Source organism: Oncorhynchus clarkii, chromosome 2 (genome assembly GCF_045791955.1).
Source record: "Oncorhynchus clarkii lewisi isolate Uvic-CL-2024 chromosome 2, UVic_Ocla_1.0, whole genome shotgun sequence".
NCBI classification, from domain to species: domain Eukaryota; kingdom Metazoa; phylum Chordata; class Actinopteri; order Salmoniformes; family Salmonidae; genus Oncorhynchus; species Oncorhynchus clarkii.
This window is the reverse complement of record NC_092148.1, coordinates 11846943-11870898: the sequence shown is the minus strand read 5'-3', so window position 1 is coordinate 11870898 and position 23956 is coordinate 11846943. Positions and strand designations below refer to the sequence as shown.

The 23956-nt window shown below is 45.8% G+C and overlaps 1 protein-coding gene across 8 annotated transcripts; it reads left to right on the top strand.

The window, feature by feature from the left end:
* Positions 1-11118: 11118 nt before the first annotated feature.
* LOC139421287 (KH homology domain-containing protein 4-like) lies at positions 11119-21095 on the top strand. 8 transcript variants are annotated; one of them, XM_071172031.1, is made up of 14 exons: positions 11119-11480; positions 13447-13645; positions 13834-13962; positions 14381-14460; positions 14619-14671; positions 14798-14964; positions 16545-16756; positions 16934-16994; positions 17154-17211; positions 17296-17510; positions 17671-17814; positions 18769-18884; positions 19066-19154; positions 20138-21095. In XM_071172031.1, exons 1-14 carry the CDS (start codon positions 11452-11454, stop codon positions 20389-20391), a joined length of 1806 nt encoding a protein of 601 aa, XP_071028132.1. In that variant the 5' UTR covers positions 11119-11451; the 3' UTR covers positions 20392-21095. The 8 variants fall into 8 exon arrangements, 6 of the variants coding, with proteins under 6 accessions (XP_071028132.1, XP_071028123.1, XP_071028149.1 ...); XM_071172022.1 differs by having other exon boundaries at positions 19063-19154; XR_011635609.1 differs by having other exon boundaries at positions 11308-11480; positions 18797-18884; positions 19063-19154; positions 20138-20253.
* Positions 21096-23956: the final 2861 nt, after the last annotated feature.

Genomic DNA, 23956 nt, shown 5'->3' with positions numbered 1-23956 from the left:
ACTGCAGACATATTTTTGGTACCCTTCCACAGACCTGTGCCTTGACAGAATCCTGTCATGGAGCTCTATGGACAATTCCTTCGACCTCATGGCTTGGTTTTTGCTCTGACATGAACTGTCAACTGTGGGACCTTATATAGACCGGTGTGTGCCTTTCCAAATCATATCCAATCAATTACATTTACCACAGGTGGACTCCAATCAAGTTGTAGAAACATCTCAAGGACGATCAATGGAAACAGGTTGCACCTGAGCTCAATTTCGAGTCTCTTAGCACAAGGTCTGAATACTTTAGTTTTTTATTTGTAATACATTTGCAAACCTTTCGAAAAACCTGTTTTCGCTTTGTAGTTATGGGGTATTGTGTGTAGATTCAAGAGGATTTTAAAAAATTTCATCCATTTTAGAAAAAGGCTGTAACGTCATAATTGACATGTTTAAAACTGATTCCATCAGTCCCAAACTATTCTAATAATCCCATTATTTGATTCAATACAACGTTTAGTCATAACATCCTATTGAAATAATATAATAGAAATATCCATTTATATCAGTTATATCACCATACTATGGTTCTGTCTTCTGTATGATGTGACCATTAACTCCAGAGTTAAAGAAACAGAGACAGAAGGGCACTTTATCCATCCCAGTCCCTCAGAGATATTCTCCTTTAGATGAATGGTTCAGGGTCAACACAGATCCATCAAGTAGGGTTTTAAATTCATTTCAGAAGGTAAAAGGCCTGTCTAATATTACATTACTGATGAATGATGCTTTTCCTCTGTCCATTCAAATCATGTGGCATTCAAGGACATAAGGTAGTGGTTGAAATGTACACAATTGTTACCCAGAGGAAAATCAGGGATGGTTGTACTTTTTCAAGGGGAGGGTTTATTATTTGTTTTATTTAGTTCAGGGGAGGGGCATGTCATTTGTAATCAATTAAATGTCATATTGCTCAGTGTTTGAGAATTAACTGCTTATTATATCTCGATGTGTGCCCAATGTTGCCCCTCATACCTGATTCTCTGCTGGGCGTGCAATAGAGTCCGCCTAGTGTGGTCTCCATCAAATGTTCCCTACCCTATACTATAGGCTATATGAAGAGCATGCTCTGAGAATCACAGGGCAAAGTTACAGTGCCTTCAGAAAGTAGTCATACCCCTTGACTTATTCCACATTTTGTTGTGTTACAACCTGAATTCAAAATGGGTTAAATAGATTGTTTTCTTTCACCCATCTACACACAATGCCCCATTATGACAAGGTGAAAACATGTTTTGACATTTTTGCTAATTTATTGAAAATGAATAGTATTCACACTCCTGAGAAAATACTTTGTAGAAGAACCTATGTCATTGACTACAGCTGTGAGTCTAACTAGGTAAGTCTCTAAGAGATTTGCATACCTGGATTGTACAACATTTGCCCATTATTGTTTTAAAAATTCTTCAAGCTCTGTCAAATTGGTTGTTGATCATCGTGAGACAACCATTTTCAAGTCTTGCCATAGATTTTCAAGTAGATTTAAGTCAAAACTATAAATCGGTCACTGAGAAACATTCCGTCTTCCTGGTAAGCAACTCCAGTTTAGATTTGGCCTTGTGTTTTAGGTTATTGTCCTGCTGAAAGGTGAATTCATTTCCAGGGTGTGGTGTATGTCACACCCTGATCTGTTTCACCTGTCCTTTTGATTGTCTCCACCCCCTCCAGGTATCGCTTATTTTCTCTGGTGTATTTATCCCTGTGTTTCCTGTCTCTCTGTGCCAGTTTGTCTTGTATGTCTTTCAAGTCAACCAGTGTGTTTTCCCGTTCAACTGCTTCTATTCGCTTTTTGCTAGTCGTCCTGGTTTTGACCCTTGCCTGTTTTCTGAATTCCATACCCGCCTGCCTGACCTCGAGCCTGCCTGCCACTCTGTACCTCCTGGACTCTGAACTGGTTTTGACCTGTCCACGACCATTCTCTTGCCTACCCCATTTGGATTGATTAATAAATATCAAAGATTCAAACCATCTGCCTCCCGTGTCTGCATCTGGGTCTCGCCTTGTGCCCTTATAGTGGAAAGCAGTCTGAACCAGGTTTTCCTCTAGGATTTTGCCTGTGCTTAGCTCTATTCTGTACATTTTGTATCTTGAAAAACTTGTCATTCCTTAATGATTACAAGCATTATCATTACATGATGCAGCCACCACAATGCTTGAAGATATGGAGAGTGGTACTCAGTAATGTGTTGTATTAGATTTGCCCCACACGTAACACTTTGCCTTCTGGACAAAAAGTGAATTGCTTAGCCACATTTTTAGCAGTATTACTTTAGTGCCTTGTTGCAAACAGGATGCATGTTTTGGAATATTTTTATTCTGTACAGACTTCCTTCTTTTTACTCTGTCAATTAGATTAGATTTGTGGAATAACCACAATGTTGTTGATCCATCCTCTGTTTTCTCCTATCACAGCCATTAAACTCTGCAACTATTTTAAAAATCACCATTCTGTAACGGCTTTCCTCCTGGGAAGGAGAGCAAAGCAAGCAAACTATGGTCAGGGTGTGACAGCCCCCACCTCAACCTAGTCTTAGTACGCCTCATTGTCCGCCTCCGTGACCTCCTAACCACGGTGACCCTTCTAAATGACCCCACTGGACTGAGGGGCAGCTCGGGACAGAGGGGCAGCTCGGGACAGATGGGCAGCTCGGGACAGAGGGGCAGCTCGGGACAGAGGGGCAGCTCGGGACAGAGGGGCAGCTCGGGACTGAGGGGCAGCTCGGGACTGAGGGGCAGCTCCGTACTGGCTGACGACTCCTGCGGACCCTGGCTGACTGACTGCTCTGGCTGACTGGCGGCTCTGGCGGATCCTGACTGACTGGCGACTCTGGAAGATCCTGGCTGACTGGCGACTCTGGAAGATCCTGGGTGACTGGCGACTCTGGCGGCTCATGACAGACGGAAGACTCTGGCGGCTCATGACAGACGGGAGACTCTGGCGGCTCATGACAGACGGGAGACTCTGGTGGCTCATGAAAGACGGGAGACTCTGGCGGATCATGACAGACGGGAGACTCTAGCAGCTCTGGACAGACGGGCAGCTCAGGCCGTGCTGGGCAGACGGACAGCTCCGGCAACGCTGGAGAGGAGGAAGGCTCTGGCAGCGCTGGACAGAGGAGCTCTGGCGCCTCTGGACTGAGGGGCTCTGGCGCCTCTGGACTGAGGGGCTCTGGCGCCTCTGGACTGAGGGGCGGAAGCTCTGGCAGCGCCGGACAGGCGGGAGACTCCGGCAGCGCTGGACAGGCGGGAGCACCTGTAGGGATGAGACGAAGAGACAGCCTGGTGCGGGGGGCTGCCACTGGAGGGCTGGTGCGTGGAGGTGGTACTGGATAGACCGGACCGTACAGGCGCACTGGAGCTCTTGAGCACCGAGCCTGTCCAACCTTACCTGGTTGAATGCTCCCGGTCGCCCTGCCAGTGCAGCGAGGTGGAATAGCCCGCACTGGGCTGTGCAGGCGAACCGGGGACACCATGCGCAAGGCTGGTGCCATGTACGCCGGCCCAAGGAGACGCACTGGAGACCAGATGCGTAGAGCCGGCTTCATGGCACCTGGCTCAATGCCCACTCTAGCCCGGTCGATACGAGGAGCTGGTATGTACCACACCGGGCTATGCACCCGCACTGGGGACACCATGCGCTCCACAGCATAACACGGTGCCTGCCCGGTCTCTCTCGCCCCCCGGTAAGCACAGGAAGTTGGCGCAGGTCTCCTACCTGGCTTCGCCATTCTCCCTGTGTGCCTCCCCCAATACATTTTTGGGTCTGACTCTCGTGCTTCCATCCACGCCGCTGTGCTGCCTCCTCATATCAGCGCCTCTCCGCCTTCGCTGCCTCCAGCTCTTCGTTGGAGCCGCGATATTCTCCTGGCTGTGCCCAGGGTCCTTTACCGTCCAATTCTGAATGCCCACTCAGATCACACCCTGACCAAACAAAACATAGAAACATACAAAACAAACTATGGTCAGGGTGTGACACATTCCTTCCTCTCTGGAAACTGAGTTAGGAAGGATACCTGTATCTTTGTAGTGACTGGGTGTATTTGATACACCATTCAAACTGTAATTAATAACTTCACCATGCTCAAAAGAATATTCAATGTGATTTTTTTTTTTTTTACCCATATACCAATGGGTGCCCTTCTTTGTGAAGCATTGGAAAACCTCCCTGGTCTTTGTGGTTGAATCTGTTTGAAATTCAGTCAAAGGCTTCTTCCGGAAAAAATGTAATTTGTAAAAAAAAAATATACAAAAAATGCTATATCTGTGCGCACAGACTAGGCCTACTGATGTTCTGTTCCGTTTAGGAGGGAGAGCGCGAAGACGAGAAGGAGGACTGGAGTTAAGCTTGCTACACCTATAATTTATTTTAAATGAAAACAAAATATTTTGTTGGCCATAGTGAAGCTATTTGTCAGAGCTATTGACCTCACAATAAGCCAGATTTGACTAATTTACATAACTGACGTTACTATGAAGCGGTAGCATGGACAGTGCATGGGTGGTGAAATGCTAATTCGAGGAGGCCTAATTCATTTAAACAGTCTTGATTTTAATTTGACTTTAGGCTACTAAAGAAAATAGCTAAAGCATAGGCCTACCTCTTGTTAGCTTTTGTGGACCTTATTATACACTGCGATCTATAACGACACTTTAGTTTGCAATACTTTATGCTTTAAACAAACTGTAAAATGCCGGGGAAATTCGTGACTATGGTTTGACTCTACGACATTCAGAGGATGCACTACAACCTATTGCAGAGGAGACAAAAATGTTACTTTGAAGTAATGTGTAATTCTGTCACTGTCAATTGATGTCTAAAATGTCAACAGGCTATAAAACAATACACTAACTCTCAATCAGTCAGGAGCAAGCTGGGTAGCCTAAGAAAGAAAAATAATAATTTAGGCTATATTATTATTATTATTTGACCTTCATTTAACCAGGGGAAACCCATTGAGACCAGGGTCTCATTTTGAAGGTTGCCCTGGGAACAATAAATCAACATAATCAGAATTAAAACAACACAACACAATCCATTTACAATTTCACATTTCAACCAATCAAATTCAAAAGCAGCAGATAAAATTACACATCAATCAAAACAAGTGCATTTCTCCTTCACCACATTCCTCATGCAAGTCCCAACCTGACCCTTCGAGACCACAGAGTCAAGCCTCAAAGTGGGCTGCATGTCATTCCATGCACTAAGGGCACAATAACTAAAGGCAATCTTCCCCAACTCTGTGGAGACCAGAGGAACCTCTAGAACTATTCAGTCTTGAAAGCAAGTCTGGTGGCTTTATTTCCAATTAAGAAGTGAGGTAGCTAGGGAGTTTCTGGAGAACTGTTTTACATACAAATAGCAGCCAATGTTGGGCCCTTTTGGTAGTCAGAGAATCCCAGCCAACAGAATTATATAAAAGGCAATGATGTGTACGAAAATATTGTCAAGTGATATAGCTAAAGCCACCATTTAAGAAATCAATTGTGAAGCATGCTAATGAAAAATGTCTTATTAGACTATAGAGTCATTCTACAATGCCTTTGAATTCACTTTTAGAAACATGAGTTTGGCCAGTCTTTGGTTTGAGAATCATGCGGAGAGCCATGCATGCCTAGTTGTTAACAGATGCTCTTTTATTCCCATGCCCTAATCACAGTAAACACAAATCTATTTTGTGATAACAATATCATGGAATAAAATAGAATACATTTGTAAATGTACAAGTGCATATACTGTAGGCCTACCTGATGAATGGAGATCTTTTCACCCCTACCCTTGTCAGCGGTGGTCTGCGAATCACAACTTTCTGGTATCATGTAATGCTTACAAAAGAAAAAACAGTTTCTAAAACTGCATCTAAGTCTCTAGTCTGTCCTAGGAGGGTAAACGATAGGCATGTTCTCTGCTATCCACTATGTTTTAATTGTTATTATGGGTATAGTGGAGGGTCACTTCAGTTATCATTCATTATAAATAGCGTACAGTCCCTAAAAGTTATCTCGGTTACTATTCAGAAAGGCCTAAATGTAACTTAGTGAAGGGAATCTCAAATCCGCAGAGAGTGGACCTACACAGGGGTTAAGGAGGGAGCTGGTAAGTCCTGTAACTAAGTGACATATTCGTAACACCTGACCCCTAAAACACTGATGATGAGAAACATTGGTGAGCAGTAGCTCGTTGGATTGGTTGGCTGATGGGCAAACTCCCTTTTCCATGGTACTTTTATCAACATACACAGCAACAACACCCTCTGGAGACATCCCAAACCAATTAAAGTTTGTTTTGACAGATCGCTATCCACGATAAGTCTACAATAATTATGTGATGTCAACAAATTACGCATTCACTTTCATGGCGATATGGGTGAACTGTGGAAATTGTTGTGGACTTCAGAACTGTTCTAGCCATCTGACTGTGCGTCCTGGACGTTCTGTCTGTATGGTTGGGAGCCTCTCCTGAAGTCTCGGGTTTTTCCACCATGTGTTTCCATTTACCTGGGTTACCTCGGAGCGTGACGTTCCCACCGCAGTTATTACCCAGCTACCTGTGCGGTCACTCCGTGGGGGGGGGGGGGGGGGGGGGGGGGGGGGCGCTTCTTCTGTGAAGTTAATGCAATAGCCATCCACCTTGAGACCTTTACATCCACAGACAACTAGTCGGTCTCTGAGACCTTCTTAGTCCAACTGGGCTCTCGGACTAGACGTTACAGTAGAGATACAGCATATTTGACAGACAGAGACGCTGTATAAAGAAAAACATATTGTTGGCATGCTCTTGGGACAAATGTAGGGTTCATGTGGGAATGTAGGGTTCATGTGGGAATGTAGGGTTCATGTGGGAATGTAGGGTTCATGTGGGAATGTAGGGTTCATGTGGGAATGTGGGGTTCATGTGGGAATGTAGGGTTCATGTGGGAATGTAGGGTTCATGTGGGAATGTAGGGTTCATGTGGGAATGTGCTCCACAGATCCCAAACTTACAGCAAAATGACAGAAATGGAGGGTTAAACTGAAGCTCATTCAAAACAGACATTTCACTCCATTTTCGCCATTGGGGATTTGACAGTACTGGCAGTGGAGTTGGTCGTTGAATATTGCCCGTCTCAGGCATACTGGACAGGCCTTGGGTGTCAGTGTATTCTCCATATATCAGATGATTAAGTTATCCCTCACGTCTGCTGGGATGACTGAGTGTTTGATAAACTTCAAACACGTTGTGTTTATTCAACCCAACCAAACCGGCGGAAAATATTGCCTCAGTCGGAGGCTTAGCCAATCCATAAACTGTGGGTTTGTGTTGGTAGTAACCAGCGCCTGCAGGTCGGGTCCAACCATAACTTCTGCCTCCTGCTCTCCACAGAAACGTCTTATTTCACACCGAGACGGGTGTCTTCGTCCTCCTATCCTCTCATCCGCAGGGAGAGCAAGAAGACATATTTTCTTTCAGGAGCGTTGCTCTGATACCTGAGAGTTTCATAAATCCAGCAAGACTATTTACTGGAACTGTTGAGTGTCTTTCCATCCCCTCGCCCCTCCGCCCCACCCTCCAGACCCTTCTCTCAGCCAGTGTTTGGGCCTGGAGCAGGTGCCCCTCCCCTGGGCAGCCTGCTCAGGAAAGGACCCTGCTGTGCAGACGAGACTGGGCCGCAGCCCAGGCCAAGCTCATGCTGTGAGGGGTATAAGAGGCTCCCTTCTATCCAGACACACACAAAAAAAGATTTGCCTTGCACTCCTCCTCTCTCGCTCTGTTTCTCTCCAAAATGCAATCTTCCCATCTGTTTTCCCTCTCTCAAATCACTCTCTTTCTCTACTTCGCAAGTCTCTCTGTTTCCCTCTCTCTCTGTCTCCCTGTCCCTTCTCTCACCCCATATGACTTTATAAAGGTTACAGACTGAAGCACGTCCATCAATCCTGGAAAATTATGAAAAACATGACTACTAAAAAAATGTTTAACTCTTTACTCAAGCTATCATAATAAGCAGTAAGAGTTACTCATGTCCTGTAGTTACTCATGTCAGTGTTGTTACTCATGCCCTGTAGGCCAAGCTGTGTGAGTTACTCATGTCCTGTAGATACTCATGCCCTGTAGGCCAAGCTGTGTGAGTTACTCATGTCAGTGTAGTTACTCATGCCCTGTAGGCCAAGCTGTGTGAGTTACTCATGTCAGTGTAGTTACTCATGTCCTGTAGGCCAAGCTGTGTGAGTTACTCATGTCCTGTAGGCCAAGCTGTGTGAGTTACTCATGTCAGTCTAGTTACTCATGTCCTGTAGGCCAAGCTGTGTGAGTTACTCATGCCCTGTAGGCCAAGCTGTGAGAGTTACTCATGTCAGTGTAGTTACTCATGTCCTGTAGGCCAAGCTGTGTGAGCAAAAAAACTTAATTTATTGTCTCCCTGAAGCATCACGACCGGTCACAACTGACACATGGTTACTTACTACATAATTTAATGTGGTAACAACATTTATCAAAGTATTAGGGTAGGGTTTATTTTAGCGAATGCAATCGAAAACCTGTTCAAAACTCCCCTACTCGTAATTGCTGGTTTGACAGCAAACACTCAAACCAGGGAACAGACAGTCTCTTTGTTCACCGTATGGCACCCCCAACATGAGGAACCCTCCTCCCCGCCACGTCCCCTGTCTTCACACTTCTGTGTCAGCCGCCAACATCAGGCGAGACCCAGGCTTGCGTGCCTTGAAGGCTGGAGGTTACATAAACCTACATAGGCTCTGCAGTTCGCACATGGGCTCTTACTAGTAAAGACTGTAAATATGGCATGTCTCTCCATCCTTCTACAGGGCTTGACATTAACTCTTGTAAAAAAAAAAAAAGTTGGACAAGAAGAATATAGATTTGAGATGTCCGAATGGACAAGTAAAACAATCACACAAAAAACATTGCAATATCAAACAATTACAATTGGATCAGAGTTGTCCCCCCTAAATGCGATGTATTGCTGTTCTTGAAATAACAGGTAGGAGCAGTCTTTCAATCATCCCGGGTTGTGAGCTTTTGAGATCAAAGCAAAGAGCTGTGTGTAGCAGTGTGTGCACGTGTTGATATTCAGTGCTAATTAGTTAGTTATTTACACAGTTAACGTACATTTTGGTCAGCAAACAGGGTTTGTACAGTCATGAAAATCCTGGAAAAGTTATGATGTGCGGCTGTGCGCATCACCTGCATGTGCGCCAGTGTGAGTCGGCTAGAGTAGAGAGAGAGAGAGACATTGCAGCAGGTAGGCCTAGCCTATAAAATAATGATAGACAAAAGACTAATTAGATAACTACATATCGTGAAGCCTGGCTAGTTATCTCGACAGTTATCTATTTAACAGAACAACAGATTTGTACCTTGTCAGCTCGGGGGTTTGAACTTGCAACCTTCCGGTTACTAGTCCAACGCTCTAACCACTAGGCTACCCTGCCGCCCCGTGGCTCCATTGGCATTTTCATTCTGTGCGTGATTTCCTGCAAGACAGGAATGTCAGTGTTCTGCCATGGCCAGAACTCAATCCCATTGAACACGTCTGGGTCCTGTTGGATCGGAGGGTGAGGTCTCGGGCCATTCCCCCCAGAAATGTCCGGGAACTTGCAGGTGCTTTGGTGGAAGAGTTGGGTAACATCTCACAGCAAGAACTGGCAAATCTGGTGCAGTCCATGAGGAGGAGATGCACTGCAGTACTTAATGCAGCTGGTGGTCACACCAGATACTGACTGTTACTTTTGATTTTGACCCCCCCCTTTTTTCTGTTAGTCACATGTCTGTGGAACTTGTTCAGTTTATGTCTCAGTTGTTGAATCTTGTTATGTTCATACAAATATGGACACATGTTAAGTTTGCTGAAAATAAACGCAGTTGACAGTGAGAGGACGTTTCTTTTTTGCTGAGTTTATTTTGGAGTGTAAGTTCGGGAATGGGGCTCAGATGAGCTAAGTGTCAATAGGTCAGAGGTCAGGGGAGCTTTGATACCCAACTTGACAAGGGAGGACTGTTTATGGGCAGAGACATGGAAAGAGGGAGAGACAGAGGAATACACTGCTTTGACAAACATTTTTTGCCACTTACAATGACAGAAGTTAGCGCAAACAACAAACACTCCCTCCCTGATAGAAGAGCACTAATATGTACAGATCTTTTTTTAACCATGCTGCCCGACGCTCCTCAGCTCAGCAACAAAACAATAACAGCTGTGGTGGGGTGGCCAGTGGCGCTGTTTGTCGTCCTGAAGGCTCCACGGTCAGAGTGGGCATCAGTAGAACCTCTGTGAACACATGCAGTAGCCTAGAAGCAGAAGCCTAGAACTTGAATATAATTCATGATCTAAAAATGAAGAGTGTGTGGTATTAAAATGATACTCACCTGATGATGGATAGACCACCAGTGTACTCAACACTAGAACAGAATAGACAAGACATTATGCATAATAAGGCATAGGACCTGATAACCCAAACTCAGACATAAGCATTAAAATTAGGCTAAGTCTATGTGGCACTGGGTATTTAATTTTAGACTGCAGATCCGTGATCTAATTGCCAAGGTGATTAAAAAAGGTTAAACTTGGCTGATGGCCTACTTACAAAGTACAGGAAGGAAAGACATTCCTGAGCGATTCAGAGTGAATCATGGTAAATAAATAAATCATGGTTAGCAACGGTAGCTAGGCAAACGGGTTTTTAAGAAACAACCTGTAGTTGGAGGGGAAATCAGTTTACTGAAAAAGGTCAATAAACAGTTAGGCTAATTAAACGGTCCACAAAGGACCACACATATTGAAAAAAGTTGACAACAATACATTTTACACATGCAATAAACTGCAATAGGGCCAATGTTATTGTTTTTAAACAGAGGCACAACACCACGTGGTGACAACAACCATAATTTACCTGGCTAACAACCATAGTTTACCTGGCTAACAACCATAGTTTACCTGGCTAACAACCATAGTTTACCTGGCTCTGGCATCATCACCTCAGCATCCTGCTTGTAAGATGTCTGGTCCTACATTTTCACGTAGACCAAGCTGTGTGCTGTGGGGTTTAATTTGGGAAACCTGAACCGACATTCATCTGGTTCATATCCGCAACACTCTCCTGGGGTGTCAGGAAAACGATGATAGCAGGCAGCCACAGGACTGCATCATCCGGTGAGACGCGGCCTGCTCACTGCGTCCCCTAGCGTCGCACATGATTGAAGAAAATAATCTGTGTGAGGGAAGCAAAATTCAATACAGCACCGGTCCTTTCCCCAAAAAACAGGAAGTGGGAACGATATCGCATAGAGTGAAAGCTCTTGCAGTACTCCACTGTCTGGACAAGCTATATTGTAAGTCTGGCGGAGTCGGTATTGCGGTATAAAACGTTAGTGTTTTTACGCAAAGAGAAATTCAACCAAATAGAAGATTGATGTCATTTGGTGGAACGCAAAACGGCGGGTGAGTTGAAAGAACGTTGCGTTATCACGGTGCATTTGACCACAGACTTGCCCAACACTGACTGAGCAGCACAAAGCTAGCTAGTTAATTTGTAATGGCGGAGTGCTTGTAGCTAACTACGTGGGGTATGCTTAGTAGCCAACAGTGTAGCTAGCTAGCTGTCGTTACCCAGTTTAGAAAATTGTTGGTTATATAGCTAACTAAGAGCGCCGTTGGGTGATACGTTTATTTTTTGAAAATCGATGTGAGTTGGTTACCTAGCAATCGATTAGTTAGCTCGCTAACTGTTGTTTTGCTAAGTTACAGTAGCTAACTACGTATGGTTGCTAGTTAACTAACGTTAAGCACAGCGACGTGAACAAAACTGTTGGATAACTAACTAGCTAACGTTAGCAAGTCAACAACATTTATTCAATCCATAAAGTTAACATTAATTGTAACGTTAGATGGCAAAGACTAAACTAATTTGTTAGCCTACGACCTCTGAACCCTGTAATTGATGTGGTCATTTAAGGGGCTACCTGCAGTTGCTACATCCATTTAAAAATGTTTTTTTTTTAACGTAAATTATTTATTTATTTATTTCACCTTTATTTAACCAGGTAACAAGTTCTCATTTACAACTGCGACCTGGCCAAGATAAAGCAAAGCAGTTGGACACATACAACGACACGAGTTACACATGGAGTAAAACAAACATACAGTCAATAATACAGTATAAACAAGTCTAAATACGATGTGAGCAAATGAGGGGAGGTAAAGGCAAAAAAAGGCCATGGTGGCAAAGTAAATACAATATAGCAAGTAAAACACTGGAATGGTAGATTTGCAGTGGAAGAATGTGCAAAGTAGAAATAAAATAATGATTTCCTGATTGTAGTAATTTATTTAACCTAATTTCAGTTTGACAAAACAAGCAGGTACAGTGTAGAGAATCATTGTACCATCTAATCCCCTGTGAAATATATTTTCCATAACAAAAAATATTGTATTTGAAGCTGGTGTACAAAACCAAATGTAAAAGACACAAAAACAAAACTTAAGAACAGGAAGCATAGAAATAGCCACATAAAATATTTACTGCTTAGATTTGCTTTCAAAGACAAATCTATAACTAACGTACATTTTTTTGTTTGTAAATTTCCCCCCAATTTCGTGATATTACGATCATGTCTCATCGCAACTCCCCAACGGACTTGGGAGAGGCGAAGGTCAAGTCACGCATCCTCTGAAACATGACCTGCCAAACTGCGCTTCTTAACACCTGCTCATTAAACCCGGAAGCCAGCCACACCAATGTGTTGGTGTAAACACTGTTCAACTGACGACTGAAGTCAGCCTGCAGGTGCCTGGCCCACCACAAGGAGTCGCTGGAGTGCGATGAGCCAAGTAAAGCCCCCGTGGCCAAACCCTCCTCTAACCCAGACGACGCTGGGACATTTTTGTGCCGCCCTATTGGACTCCAGGTCACGGCCCGGTTGTGACACCGCCTGGGATGGAACCCCAGGCTGTAGTGACGCCGCAACACTTAGACTGCTGCGCCACTCGGGAGGCATATAACTAACATGTGAAATTGTTTGGTCACCTAAAACATTTTGCTCAACTTACATACACCATCAGAACCCAAAATATTTGTTCTTTTTTTTACGACATGGGAGTAAAACAGACACGGTATAGCCTCATGGTTAAAACTATCATTTGTATATCATAGATTTTAGAATCCATAGCTCTGTCTGAGAGTTGTTAGGCCTACGTTTCTCCAGTACCCATCCCTCCAGCTTTTTACAGAAATGGGTGGGGAGAGGCCTTGTGATTGCTGCTTTTGCACTGCCCTCCACTCTCCCATCCCTTCCACTTACCATTGCCCTCTTTTTCTCCCTCCTTCACTATCTCCCCTACCTTTCTCTTTCACTACCCCCTCCCCCCTCTCTCTGTTCCCCCACCCGCTCCCCTCTTTGTTCCTCAGTCGCCGTAGTAAATGGGACCAGCCGGGCCCAGGTCCTGGTTCAGACCAGATGGGGGAGGCGGAGGCGGCTCCTACAGGGGCTCTGGACGCTGCAGCTGCTGTGGCAGCTAAGATCAACGCCATGCTGGTAGCCAAGGGCAAGCTCAAGCCCTCCCAGATAGGACCCTCTGGACCATCTGGACCCCCAGACAAGGTAATGGTCAGGAAAACATTAGAAATGCTTTCAGTCTCTCACCTGTAATCTGGCTTCTCTCTGTCTTCGTTGTCTGTCTCTCTCTCGCCTCCAAATTCTCTAATCCCCTCGCTCTTAATCTCTCTTTTGGAGAGAGATATCTTGTTGTAAATGTTAGCATACAGTACATACAAATTAATCTTTGTCATCACCAGGTTGTGGGTGCAGGGAAGCCCCAGCCTCCTATGAAAGCGAAGGATGACCTGGTGGTGGCGGAGGTGGAGATCAACGACGTTCCGCTCCCCTGCCGGAACCTGCTGACCCGCGGGCAGACACAGGACGAGGTGAGAGTCCATGACATCATTATGATCTTTAGACCCATTGATTGACAATCTGGTCAACAGTCAAACTTACTGCTATGTTTACCCAGCTCTTTCTCTGTGTGAGACACACATGTACAGACTGGATCAGTGTCATGTAAACCAGTATGTTTACCCAGCTCTTTCTCTGTGTGATACACACATGTACAGACTGGATCAGTGTCATGTAAACCAGTATGTTTACCCAGCTCTTTCTCTGTGTGATACACACATGTACAGACTGGATCAGTGTCATGTAAACCAGTATGTTTACCCAGCTCTTTCTCTGTGTGATACACACATGAACAGACTGGATCAGTATCATGTAAACCAGTATGGGACTGAAAGTGTCTCACTTGAGGACAGTAAATTACCAGCTTCTTCTTCATCCTATTATGTGAAGATCAGCAAAGTGAGCGGTGCTGCTGTGTCCACCAGGGGGCGATACATGGCAGCAGTGGAGAAGTACAAGGCTCCACAAGGGTGAGTCCTGCTTCACACCTTCTTTATTACCACACTGCTCTACCAAGGATGTTACTGGTATTTACTTTTCTCTATACAGACAAGTGAATCTGTTGTCTGATTGCATCATACAACCAAGTCTTAGGCTCCTGACCGACTGCTTCTCTCTCTGTCGTCAGGGACCGACCCCTCTATCTCCACGTCCAGGGCCAGACCAGGGAGCTTGTCGACAGTCAGTACATCTCTATTTACCTCACCTAATTTGATTAAGATTATCACCATTTCTGAACATCAGGATCACCAGGGTCCTTCTTTCCTGAGTTTCTATGTTGTGACGATCCAATCTCTCGCTCTCCAGGAGCTGTGAACCGCATCAAGGAGATCATCACTAACGGAGTGGTGAAGGCGGCCACCTCCTCCTACAGCGGAACCGGAGCCACAGTCCCAGTCTACCAGCAACACAAACCCCAGCCCCCCTCACTGCCCCCCATCAACCACCATCACAGACCACACTTCCAGTCTGGGGTAAGCAGTGTTTTTCACAAGTGCATAGAGTAGCCAGCCAATTAGAATAAGTAGCCAGCCAGGGCAATTTTAATTGACTGAAAATGAATGAATTAGTTGTTTGGGGGTATGGCCTAGGCTTATATCAGGACTATTTTCTAAGTAAGGGAGCGTTTAACATGTCTTCTCTTGAGATTGAAGTCTTATTTACAGGGCCTCCCGGGTGGCTCAGTGATCTAGGGCTCTGCATCGCAGTGCTAGCTGTGCCACCAGAGACTCTGGGTTCGTGCCCAGGCTCTGTCGCAGCCGGCCGTGACCGGGAGGTCCATGGGGCGACGTCTGGGTTAGGGAGGGTTTGGCCGGTAGGGATATCCTTGTCTCATCGCGGCTCCTGTGGCGGGCCGGGCGCAGTGCGCGCTAACCAAGGTCGCCAGGTGCATGGTGTTTCCTCCGACACATTGGTGCGGCTGGTTGGATGCGTGCTGTGTTAAGAAGCAGTGCGGCTTGGTTGGGTTGTGTTTCGGAGGACATATGACTTTCGACCTTTGTCTCTCCCGAGCCCGTACGGGAGTTGTAGCGATGAGACAAGATAGTAACTATTGGATTGGATACAATTGGATACCACGAAATTAGGGAGAAAGGGGGGTAAAATTAAATTTACAGTCCTTATTTTAGTCCCGACATCTTAGGAAAGGAAACCTAGGGAATCCTTTGGTTTATGGACATTCAGTATACGCTGTATGATTTATGAATGGCTTTATTTAGTCAGTTTGACACTTTTTATAAACTAGTCAACGCTTGCTGTTGTCAATCAAAGCACAGTAAATAGTCTACTATGCACCACGACTCCACGTGGCTGTCTATGTGAAACACACAAAGGAAAATACTGTTTCCTCTACGTGGGGCGTCACCGCGTAAGCACTCTACGTGAGGCGTCACCGCGTACGCACTCTACGTGGGGCGTCACCGCGTACGCACTCTACGTGGGGCGTCACCGCGTACACACTCTACGTGGGGCGTCACCGCGTACGCACTCTACGTGGGGCGTCACCGCGTACGCACTCTACGTGGGGCGTCACCGCGTACGCACTCTACGTGGGGCGTCACCGCGTACGCACTCTACGCGGGGCGTCACCGCGTACGCACGCTACGTGAGGCGTCACCGCGTACGCACGCTACGTGAGGCGTTACCGTGTGGGGCGTGCAAATTCACTAGCATCATGCTCTCTCCTTCCCTGTGTAAAGAAATTAGACTGCAACCAACCACAGTGCACACAAATGGTACTGGGAGGCGGGACAGACAGCACATTGCGTTTCCCTGTCATCTCTCGCTTTGTGACTGATGGGCACCTATCCTATCAATAGATCGCTAGAAGATGCATATCGTTCACTCTATCCAGAGGAGGCTCGGCGGACTAGTGAATTGAAACGTTTAAATGAAAAGTAGCCTAGTTATGAAGTGGAAAAAGTAGGTGGCTGAAAATGAGTCTGTAACCGGCTGATTAGCTGACGGCGCTAATAGGAAAAGAGTTTGTGTTTGACACTCATAAAATAACATTGACAATGTCATTGAATGTCAACTCACATCCATATCCTTTCAGATGCACTATGTGCAGGAGAAGTTGTTTGTGGGTCTGGAGCATGCCATCCAGGGCTTCTCAGTGAAGGAGAGGGTGGAAGGGCCAGGCAGCTCCTACCTGCAGCACATCCAGGGTGAGACTGGGGCCAAGGTCTTCCTCAGGGGGAAGGGATCAGGCTGTCTGGAGCCCGCCTCTGGGCGAGAGGCCTTCGAACCGATGTACATCTACATCAGGTAAGTCTCATGGACTAGACTCGTGTTCATCTGTATCAACTCAGAGAGGGCCTTGAACTCATGTACATCAGGTAAATGGCAGTATTAATGGGGGAGTAAAGTCCATGTTGATTTGTATTAGCTCAGAGACACAGAGCTTAGACACCAGGCACACATGAACCCCTCTCTCTTCCCCAGTCATCCCAAACCAGAGGGCCTTGCTGCAGCTAAGACCCTGTGTGACAACCTGCTGCAGACGGTGAGCGTCTAATGGTTTGCTGACTGGCACTCTGTTCTCTGTACACTGCTCTACTTTCACTTAAACCCTGTTTCAAGCTGTCCCATGTGTAGTGCGTTGTATTATGTAGCTGGGCTCTGTTTGCCATGTGGATCTGTGACTGTTCTCTCTTCCCTCCAGGTCCATGCAGAGTATTCTGTCTTCCTCAACCAGATGAGTGTCATGATGCCTACTCCCGGTACAGACTGTGGCTGTCTTTCTCTTTTACAGCCTCTACAATGTGTCAACATACTGACGTGTTCCTCTTCCTCTCCTCCTCCAGGCTTTATGCAGCCCCCCATGGCCAACGGGATGCCCCCCCAGCCCCCTTACTACCCCCCATCGGGGTACCAGCCCAGCTACCCCCTCCCTGTACCTCCCCCTCAGCCCATTCCTCCCCCCTACGCTGTCCCCCCTCCCATTCCCCCTGGGCTGCCTGCCGGTCTCCCCCCTCCCACCCGGTACGCCCTCCCCCCTGCACCTGTCACTTTACCACAGGTAAGACTGGTCAATCAGATTTAGACTTGGACCTATAATACAGTACATTAAGACTATTACATCCGAGTTATGAAACTAGTTGAAAAACATTTTCTTGATAGGCTGTATATATGATGTATTCAACATGCATTACATCCAAGTTGTTTTTTTTTGTCCCCAGACTCTCCCACCTTCTCCTTTCCCACCCGCTGCTCCGGTTCCGCCCAAAGCTCCGCCTCCTGTAGTCTCAGCCAATCCGCCGCAGAAAAGACGCTTCACTGAGGAGGTGCCAGACGAGAGGGACAGCGGTCTGCTGGGATACCAGGTGATTTCCCATTCTTTTATTCTTCCACCTTATGTGCTGCCTTCGTCCAGTCTGTCTCTTCTGCTTCTGTTGTTTTCCTGTCTTTTCTTATCTTCTGTCCATGTATCTGATATCTGTTCCTCTTTCTGTTAGACTCAATTCATTATGATTCTCATTGTCTCTTGTCTGTAATTCTGTGAGTCCCTGTCTGCATTCTGTAGAAACGGTTTGCTTGTTGAGTGAGTGAGATTGAATGGGTCTTAAGTGTCTGTTCAGTGTCAACTTGTTATGATCTTAGATCTTATGACGTTCATTGAAAAGCATTGTAACCATAGCTGTTATTATCTGAGTCCATGTAGTATTGGATTTATAGAACTTTCAGATTCTGGAGATTCTGGAAAGGTATTGTTGGATAATCATCAAATGTACTTCAATATATTGAAATTAGTGCAGGTACGATATCAGTATCATGGCAAGGAAACAAACATGAAACGGATTAACTTCTTTAGGAAAACGGCCCTAATGTTGGAAACAACCATCGTTATGTTGTCCCCCAGAGTCATTAGGTTTATTTTCCAGGCTATAGCACATCATGTTTTACATACAGCAGGTTTTTAAAGGACCAAAGTGTTTGGTCTGCTTCCTGTTTTAATTTTTGCCATTCAAAAAATATCGCAGTACAAGTGTCGTCACAGGCCTAATTTAAATGTGTCATTTAATGATATGTTACTTTAATACAGTCCATTCCTATTTTTGGATTATGTGCAATCAGAGCATGCATAAACTTAAAATAATATTTTTATTCTCAGCTGCTTAAATAAGGTGTAGTGAAAAGGAAAACGTTTTGGAATAATAACTTTGCAGTTCAGTTCCATTCAATAGTTTAGATAACTACATGCTTGTAGGCCTACTATTAATAATAGTGATTTAGGGGAGGATGTGTGCTAATGCGCCTGTGTGTTTTTCTGCTCATAGCATGGACCCATTCATATGACTAATTTAGGTGCAGGCTTCCCTGTGGGCAGCCCCGGCCCAGAGGCTTCAGGACCCCCGCCACCGAGTTCCTCCGGGCCGCCGAGGGAGAGGGACAGGTACGAGATGGGGGGGCGACGAGTCGCTCTCCTTTATAGCGGTGTCCTTCATCCCAGATGCTGGACACACCGTGTGTGCAGGCTTGTGTTTGCTTGTGATTGATGTTGTGCAACACTGACTCCTCCCCTTTCCTCTCTCTCGCTCCTTCCCTCCCTCCCTCCCTCTCTTTCTCTCCAGCAGTAGGCAGCTGATGCCTCCACCACCCATTCCAATGAACGGAGGCATGACACCCAAGATGGAGGAGAGGAGGCTGCTGCAAGGCCCCCTGGGTAAGTGCCCCACCCCATGTAACCCCCTGACCCCTCCCCATCCATGGCCTCAGCCATAAAGCACGCTGCCCACCCCCCCGGCCTCTTGGCTGTCAGTAGTCAGAGTCAAATAGCATTTTGCATGCAGACATGCTGTTCTCACACGTGACAGAACAGGTTCTAGCAGATTACATCAGACAGGCATAAGTTCTGCTTTGAAAGTCGGTCAGTCAGTTCAGAATCATGAACTGGGCAAAGCTTCGATCCCCCACTGCCTCAGGTAACTCTGTCGTTGATCCTAAGTCAACCCCTAGCCCTAGGCACTGTGTAGGCCTGAGAGTATTTTATATGGTTGTAAGCAATATGTAGACAATTACAATTGGCCTGTAGAAGAGTAAGGCTGATCTATTACCATACTGCTTACACCTGGCATATCATCTTGTGACATCTAGGAGGTGTTTAGGGATGGATTTCAGATTGGGAGTCCCCCTCTCTGTCTAACTGGTGCTGTCCCCTCGCTGCCCGTCCCTTTCTGATGACGTCATCAGACAGGAGTGTCTGTGCCCGTGTTTGACTCCCTCACTAACAAGACTCTCTCTTTTTTTGTGTTCTTTCTCTGTGTTTTTCTTCTCTTCCATGTCTCTCTGGGTGGGATGCCGGATGGGGGTGGGGCTCTTCTCCTGTGGCGCTGTCCTGCATCGTGATTGGACGGCCCTAACGCTGCCGCTCCCCACCGACCAATGACTGCCACTGCTGGCCCATGCCCCTCCTCCTCTACCTAACTCACAACTGCTGCCAAACACAATGCAATCTATTAACTTTCTCTCCCTATCTGTTGGTAAACAATTGACTTCCAACGGTTGTTTTTGAAACCTTTGTGCTGGTCTTTGGTTGTGTTCTTTCTCTCTCTCTGTGTGTCTCCCCTCTCTCTCTCCCGCACCCCTCCTTTCTCCCTCATTCCTCCCTCTTTCTCCCACTGTTTTTCCCTCTCTCATCTCTCTCAGATCCCTCAGTGAAGAGGATGAAGACGGGGCTCGTGGCGTACGCTGGTGACTCCTCGGACGAAGAGGAGGACCACTCCACCCCCAAAACCTTGGGGGCAGGTAACCATGGTAACATCGCTGGGGTGACCCACTCCACCCCCACCTCACCCCCTGGCTGGACTCTGGGGTACCGCTGCCCCCCTCCGCCTCCCCAACGTGCCAAAACACAGCAGGCACAGTCACAGCAGCCCATGCCCTTCTGGATGGCCCCATAACACAGGAGTATTAAACCTCATACCCTCCCCTGACATCTAGGGCCTTTTGGAGGGTTCCATAATGATGTTTTACACCCCAAACTGAGCCCCAGTCCCCCCTCTTCCCCTTTTCTCTGAACCATCACTCCTACCTACTCCTCTACTTGATATCATTTATTTTGTGATGACTTAGATTTCGTTAAAACAGTTTTGTCATGCGCTCAGCAGTAAAGCAGTGTGTGTGTGTAAAATGGACTAAACAGACTGGCTGGCTGATACAAAGAGAACAGACTCAACCAGCCAACCAGGCACAACCAGGATACTGACAGACTGGATACATGGTGACAAGCAGCAAGATGCCCCAGACTTCCACACAGATTCAAATGTACCCTGAACTCTGTATAGGAGAGACAGCTGAGGAACAGACACAAATGGAGGGTAATTAGTGCCCTGTTTTTGATTGATTTGGAACGTGTCCACTCCTGGTTTTACTAGTGTAGAAAAGCACTGAGGTAGAAGAGATTTCAATGCATTCTAAGTTATTTCTTTGTTAAAAAATATATTTCCCCCATCCCCATTTTCTTTCTTGGTCCATATCTTAGTCAAATCTCCCTCTTCCTTCATTGAGTACAGATCATACAAACATGCTCGTTGGACTTTTTATAAAATGCAATTGACTCAACTATTCTAATGTTTTTGTGGAATAAATTAGCATTATCTCTGTGTATGAGAGTTTATTTCAAGACTGGTTTGACAGATCATGCAATAGAGAGAGAATGGGTTGTTTAACTGACTAGCAGGTGTGAATCTCTGTCTTAAACAACCCACAATCTGAATCAACTGCCAAGAAATCATCTTTACCTGTTCTGTTATATCACACATTCCTTGGCTATGTTCTCAAAAAAATTCTATGAGGACACCTGTTAAATTTCAATGTATTGGGTCAACAACACCAGTGTGTATAAAGAAGGGGACTGGGCCCAGTAGACTACATTAGATCTGAAGAGACATTGTTTCAGAATGAGGGGTGTTGTAGCTTGGCTTGTGTTGCTGTACTGTCTGTCTGGGACATGGGCTCAGGGGGAGAGTGGAGGGTCAGAGAGAAGAATATCACTGAACAGGCTCACAGAGACGGATGAAAGAGAAAGGAGAGTGATGCTGAATAGTTGACCACCCAGCCTGATATCTGGACTGAGCTGAAGGTGCTGAGGAACATGGTGGTGGAACAGAGAGTGAAGCTGAGGAACATGGTGGTGGAACAGAGAGTGGAGCTGAGGAACATGGTGGTGGAACAGAGAGTGGAGCTGAGGAACATGGTGGTGGAACAGAGAGTGGAGCTGAGGAACATGGTGGTGGAACAGAGAGTGGAGCTGAGGAACATGGTGGTGGAACAGAGAGAGGAGCTGGGGAACATGGTGGAACAGAGAGTGGAGCTGGGGAACATGGTGGTGGAACAGAAAGAGGAGCTGGGGAACATGGTGGTGGAACAGAGAGTGGAGCTGAGGAACATGGTGGTGGAACAGAGAGAGGAGCTGGGGAACATGGTGGAACAGAGTGGAGCTGGGGAACATGGTGGTGGAACAGAGAGTGGAGCTGAGGAACATGGTGGTGGAACAGAGAGGAGCTGAGGAACATGGTGGTGGAACAGAGTGGAGCTGAGTATCACTAAGACTGAACTGCAGTTCTACAAGAACAAGGTGTAGGAACTGGAGAGACAGAACACAGGTGTATCTAATGTGATTACTGTAATCAGCAGAGTAGTGGTGTGTTGAATTCAACAGTTTCTTTGTATGATATTGTAGAATTTCAGGCCAGAGTGAGAGCCAGGTAGAGGAGCTGAAGACAGAGAATGCAGGTAATGTAGAGATTTAAATCATACAGTATGTAAAGAGGATGCTATATATTTGGTCCAAATCAGACAAGGAACAGGTTCCCAAAATTGTTCCTATATTAGTAATTTCAGCCCAAGCAGCTACAGGTAGCCGACTGCTTGTTTACACACCAATCTACATGTATAAACACACATGTCCAATGGGACCAGATACAGACACTGAGTCCAACATCACTAACAGACTGCTCCAGTGTCTGGTGGCTTTGAGAGACTGACAGTGTTGATCTGTTATTCCTCTGATGCAGGTGTCTTCAGTGCTCCAGTGAGAGGAGTACATGGACTTGTAATGTGTAATGGACAGTACAATAGTCACGGAAGGTGACCGTATCTCTCCAATTCTGGGACTCTAGAACTGAAGGAGGGGCGCTTGGTTTACATGAGTCTCTTATCAGGCTAAAGGATCTATGATGATTCTAACAAACACAGCTCCTTCAGTGACTTCCTGCTCTTTCCTATGTGAGATGAACACCACAAAAGCTGAAATAAAAAGTCCAATCTGTTATAACATTCTATGAAACATTATGACGGTAAAATAAAATGACTTAACGTCTTCTGTTCTGCTGACGTTTGACTGTATTTACTATGATATAGATGAATGTTCAGCTCAGTAGTTTGGGTGGAAGGTAAAGGGTCAGCGTTGGGGGTTAGAGTGGTAATATATTTATTGTATGTAACTACAGACAAAATTAAATAACAGTCCAGATCAACAGTCAGTTTAACTGATCATTTCAAGCAGAAATTGATCAATTATGATGCTAAAGTGAATGTTTAAGTGATAAATCACATCCACTTCATTCTTTCTCTGCTTAATGATAACACTAGCAGCCCATTTAGCCTATTAAAGCTATACTGCTCCCATATTGATCTGTTACACCTATCCATCTACTAACCGACATACAGGCCAGGTCAGTATCACCAAACACAGACAGCAAACTTTAAAGGTACAATCCTGAGTTTGTGTCAGCCCAACAGCAGCCCACCCACTTGGTTTGGTGTAAAGCTTAGAGATGGGTCTAGTCCTGCTTAGTAACATTATTCCTAAAAAAGTTTCAGAAGTTGCACCTGTGCTTGTAGTGAAGAGATGCACTACATGGCAGTTTGGAACTCAGTAGGGAGTGTTGAAACTGAGGGCAGACACTTTTTACGCGCTACACCCTTCAGCACTCGGCAGTCCCGTTCTGTGAGCTTGTGTGGCCTGCCACTTTGTGGCTGAGCTGTTGTTGCTCCTAGACGTTTCCACTTCACAATAACAGTTGACCGGGGCAGCTCTAGCAGGGCAGAAATTTGACAAACTGACTTGTTGGAAAGGTAGCATCCTATGACGGTGCCACGTTGAAAGCAGTTGTTTGTGTAGGTGAAGAATATAAATGACTGGGTAATGTGTACATGTTGAAGTTCCTCCCTCGTATATCCGGAGAGTTAACTTCCCTGTAATTGCTTGAATAAAATCTTAACTTGAAAATGAGCTCTGCTTGATCCTTGGAACAATTTTTTCTTCAACAGTATACACAGAGGACAGGTGTAGAAAAGCACTATGCCGGGGTCAAGGAGGTGACAGGAGTGTCAGGGAGGGAAACGAAATATGCCCCTCGTACACTCGCACACACCTACACTCACACACACTCCACATCTTGATTCTGTTCTCAGGACTTTCCCTGGGGGGTGTGACCAAAGGTTATTATTAGTGTCTGTCTC

Bases quoted from the DNA above. Each gene is read 5' to 3' on its own strand.
- LOC139421287 (XM_071172022.1), top strand. From the start codon at position 11,452: ATGTCATTTGGTGGAACGCAAAACGGCGG. The intron at 14,965-16,544 runs GTAAGCAGTGTT...ATATCCTTTCAG, and splicing joins GACCACACTTCCAGTCTGGG to ATGCACTATGTGCAGGAGAA. The intron at 19,155-20,137 runs GTAAGTGCCCCA...CATCTCTCTCAG, and splicing joins GCTGCTGCAAGGCCCCCTGG to ATCCCTCAGTGAAGAGGATG.